Source organism: Neurospora tetrasperma (genome assembly GCF_000213175.1).
Source record: "Neurospora tetrasperma FGSC 2508 unplaced genomic scaffold NEUTE1scaffold_2, whole genome shotgun sequence".
Lineage (NCBI taxonomy): Eukaryota > Fungi > Ascomycota > Sordariomycetes > Sordariales > Sordariaceae > Neurospora > Neurospora tetrasperma.
In genome coordinates this window covers 5,543,812-5,547,007 of record NW_009799100.1, presented here as the reverse complement: position 1 = coordinate 5,547,007, position 3,196 = coordinate 5,543,812, and the positions used below count along the sequence as shown (strand labels likewise).

Genomic DNA, 3,196 nt, shown 5'->3' with positions numbered 1-3,196 from the left:
TTAGCTTGGTGAGACGTTCCGGTTTCTTCTCCCTCTTTCACTTTCCTCTTTTATGTTATTAAGCGGTCCCTGCTCTATCTCAATACGCAGCGGATCTAGTTCTGCATCTATGACCTCGCCCTCTCTGCCATGTTCTAGTTGCGGCTGAGGTTCCTGATGGGAACTGGAGCGGGTATACCTGTCAAGTGACTCGCACAAGCGATCCAACACCCACTCCGCTTCAGTGATGTCCGCCAGCAGCGGAGAATCTTCACTCAGCCAGTCCCATGTCATCCGACTGTCATCTTCTCTCTGGGTAAACTGAATCAGCTGGGTAAAGAGCTGCCATTCTTCGTACGAGTACCGCTTTTGAGGGGAGAAGCGGAGGTCATGCGCTATCGACTTGATAGTTTGGGAGAGCAGCGAGGGGAGGTCTTCTTCCTGTTCGTCAGGACCCTCAGCTGGCCTAACTAGGTTTCCTGGCTGTTCGGTGCCCGCGCCAGCTTCACATGAGGGCTCTTCCGCGTCCTGTCTTTTACCGACAAATTTCTGCAACCAAGGATGTTTCTGAATGTACTTGTCTAGCACTCCACGCTTCGAGGTCGGCATGATGGTCCAGTCAGCTACCTTGAATGCACCACGGTTGACGGCTCTGACGACGGTGGACGACATCTCTTGGAAGAGAACGGTGACGATTGGTACGGCAATGAGCGACCAGACGATGAAGAACGGCTTGCCGATGTTGGACTTGGGAGCAATGTCGCCATATCTGTCGCAGCGGTTAGTCTTGGTCACTAGGGGGGATGCAAACAAGAACCAACCCAATGGTGAGTAGCCACACCCAGCAAAAGTACAGCGAGTCAAAGTAGGAAAGACTCGATATTCGCGCTTCGGTAAGCATGAAGACGACGGCACCGAACCCCCAAAGAATGGAGAAGGCTAGAAAGGCCATGGCGAGGGCCCAGTACCTGCCGCCCTGTTAGTGATCAAGACGATTAATGGGAGGTGACAGGAGAGAAGCCATCTCACTGCTTCCATCGCTTGGTCTCGTCTTGGATTTGCCTCATGGTTTCGAACCGATCCCTGTCTTCCTTCAAAAGCAATAGTTTCTGTCTTCTTTCCTTTCTCTTGTCCTGTGAGGAAGATTTCTCGCCGCTGCCATTTCTCGTAATCTCCTCAGTCCCCTTTGCCTTATCATTACCAAAGTCAAATTTCAGCATCTTCTGCCTTGCCTCCTCTTCCTTGGTTCTGCTCTGCCTCTCATTTTCTCCCCCTTTTGCGTCAGCAGCCCTCTCGACTAGTTGGCCCTCGCTTGCACCACCGATCCCAGCCCGAGAATGCCGCCGAAAAGTGACCAACCTGCCCGCAACCACCAACCGACCATACTGCGCCAACGATGACCTCCTCGCACTGAACGCCCTCCTCCCTTCACTTTGCCTCCTTGCGTTGCTCACCTTTCTTTTGGGCGGCAAACCCAACTTCTCTCTCAGCTCCTTCTCATTCGTCACTGACATGCCCACCGTCGACCGTCTCGAGTGTTCCTGATGTCGCTTGATGATCTTGTCGGCCGAGATGTTGGCGGCGAATCGGCTGATGCTGGAGATGACCAGACCGAGAAACAAAAGACCGAGAGTTTGGAAAGGCACGAGGAATGCTCTGCCGGCGGTCGTAGCGGGTGCGAAGTCGCCGAAGCCTATGGTCAGGATCGTCTTTTTATGGTCAGCCTTTGACAGAAGTACATGGGAGAAGGTTAGGAAGGACTCACAACATCACAATAATACAATCCATCACAGAAACCCCCAGGCCAGTCTTCCAACCACGCAAACACCGCCCCTCCGCCCGCCAACCAAACGAAAAACAGCATGGTTTGCAAGATCAGTGTCCTTTGGTCGTCGTCGAGGTCGAACTGTTGTGGGTAATACCCCCTCAGATAACCAAGCATGTTGATCGCCAACAAAAAAGCCCCCAGAGCATAGAAGAAGGCTGAGAAGATGGCATGATAATACCCCTGGGAGTATATCTCGGGCCAAACCGGCGGCGAATGAATATGCATCGCCAGGAGGATCGCAACCAACTGCTTCCGTTAGCCACCTCGCTACCTCAACTCAGGGAAACGGACAGCTCACAATACCCGAACTAAACATCCACGCCCCCACTGCCGCCGGTATAGCAACCACGTACCTCACCCTCCCTGTGAAATTCAGCAACAAGAAGAAGTTGCCCGCAAATCCGCAAATCAGCGAAACAATGTTTGCGTTGATCTCCCACTTTGGGTCCGGGATGCCAATTCCATTGTCATCTTTGCCATCGGGCAGGATACCGGAGTTGGGAAGAGTCACTTTCCAGGTGGTTACCAGTGAAGCGATGGACAGAACGTGGGAGAGCGGACCGATGGTGGCGACGAGGAGGGGGATGGCGGTCGAAGCAGGCCACCATTTCCTGTATGTCGGTAGAAGGGTGTCAGTTGGGTCGGTGTGGAAGGTGAATAGGGTGGGAGAGGGAAAAGGGAGAGTGGATCACTGAGGCAGATTGTCATTTCGACCGCGCAATTTGATGTGCCCGTTGAAGAGGGTGCGGATTTCATTGTTTGGCGGTGGCTCTTTGGAGGAAGAGGTCGGGTCGGGCCGTGGCCTTGATCGGACGGGGTCGGAGAAGGTGAAGATTGATGTTGGGCGATCGGAGTTAAGACGACCTCCTCTACCAGCATCGGGCGGGAATGACTGTTGCCTCATGCTTGACTCGTCCGCAGTTGTGCGACCTCTAGGGACCAATGTAAGGAGGGAATGTAGCGAAGACACTCAAAGTAGACTGGGCTTTCGTTGTTGGGAGAAGAAGACTAGGGAGCCAGAGAAGGAAATGGAACGAGATATACCTCCAGCTTGTACTTCATCCCGTCGGAATGCCCGACAGGTTAGCACTGACTGAGATGATGATGGCGGTGACTTGCCATGATTATCATCAACAACGGTCTCAGCCCTAGAGGGACACTCGACATTTGGTACGCCAATTGTGATCGCAAAAAGAAAAAAGAAGCTGTGTCGCCACCCGGGACTTTCTGGCATGGACGGTGTTTGTGGGACTTTGCCCTCTTGCCATACCGACGTTGGCAAGTACCGTGTCTTTGATAGTTCCTTCCTCTCTACTTTTCGCCCATCTAACCTCGGCTTGGAGGTCCGCATATTTCCGTTGCGAACCGAGTCGACCAGCACCCGGCCTT

At 53.3% G+C, this 3,196-nt stretch overlaps 1 protein-coding gene across 1 annotated transcript; it reads right to left on the bottom strand.

Annotated features, from left to right (window-relative positions):
• NEUTE1DRAFT_40414 (uncharacterized protein) lies at positions 1 to 2,711 on the bottom strand (the record flags this gene model as incomplete). The annotated part of the gene is made up of 4 exons (XM_009850551.1): positions 1 to 748; positions 1,009 to 1,635; positions 2,161 to 2,418; positions 2,500 to 2,711. 4 exons carry the CDS (start codon positions 2,709 to 2,711, stop codon positions 1 to 3), a joined length of 1,845 nt encoding a protein of 614 aa, XP_009848853.1.
• Between the last annotated feature and the right edge of the window lie 485 nt (positions 2,712 to 3,196).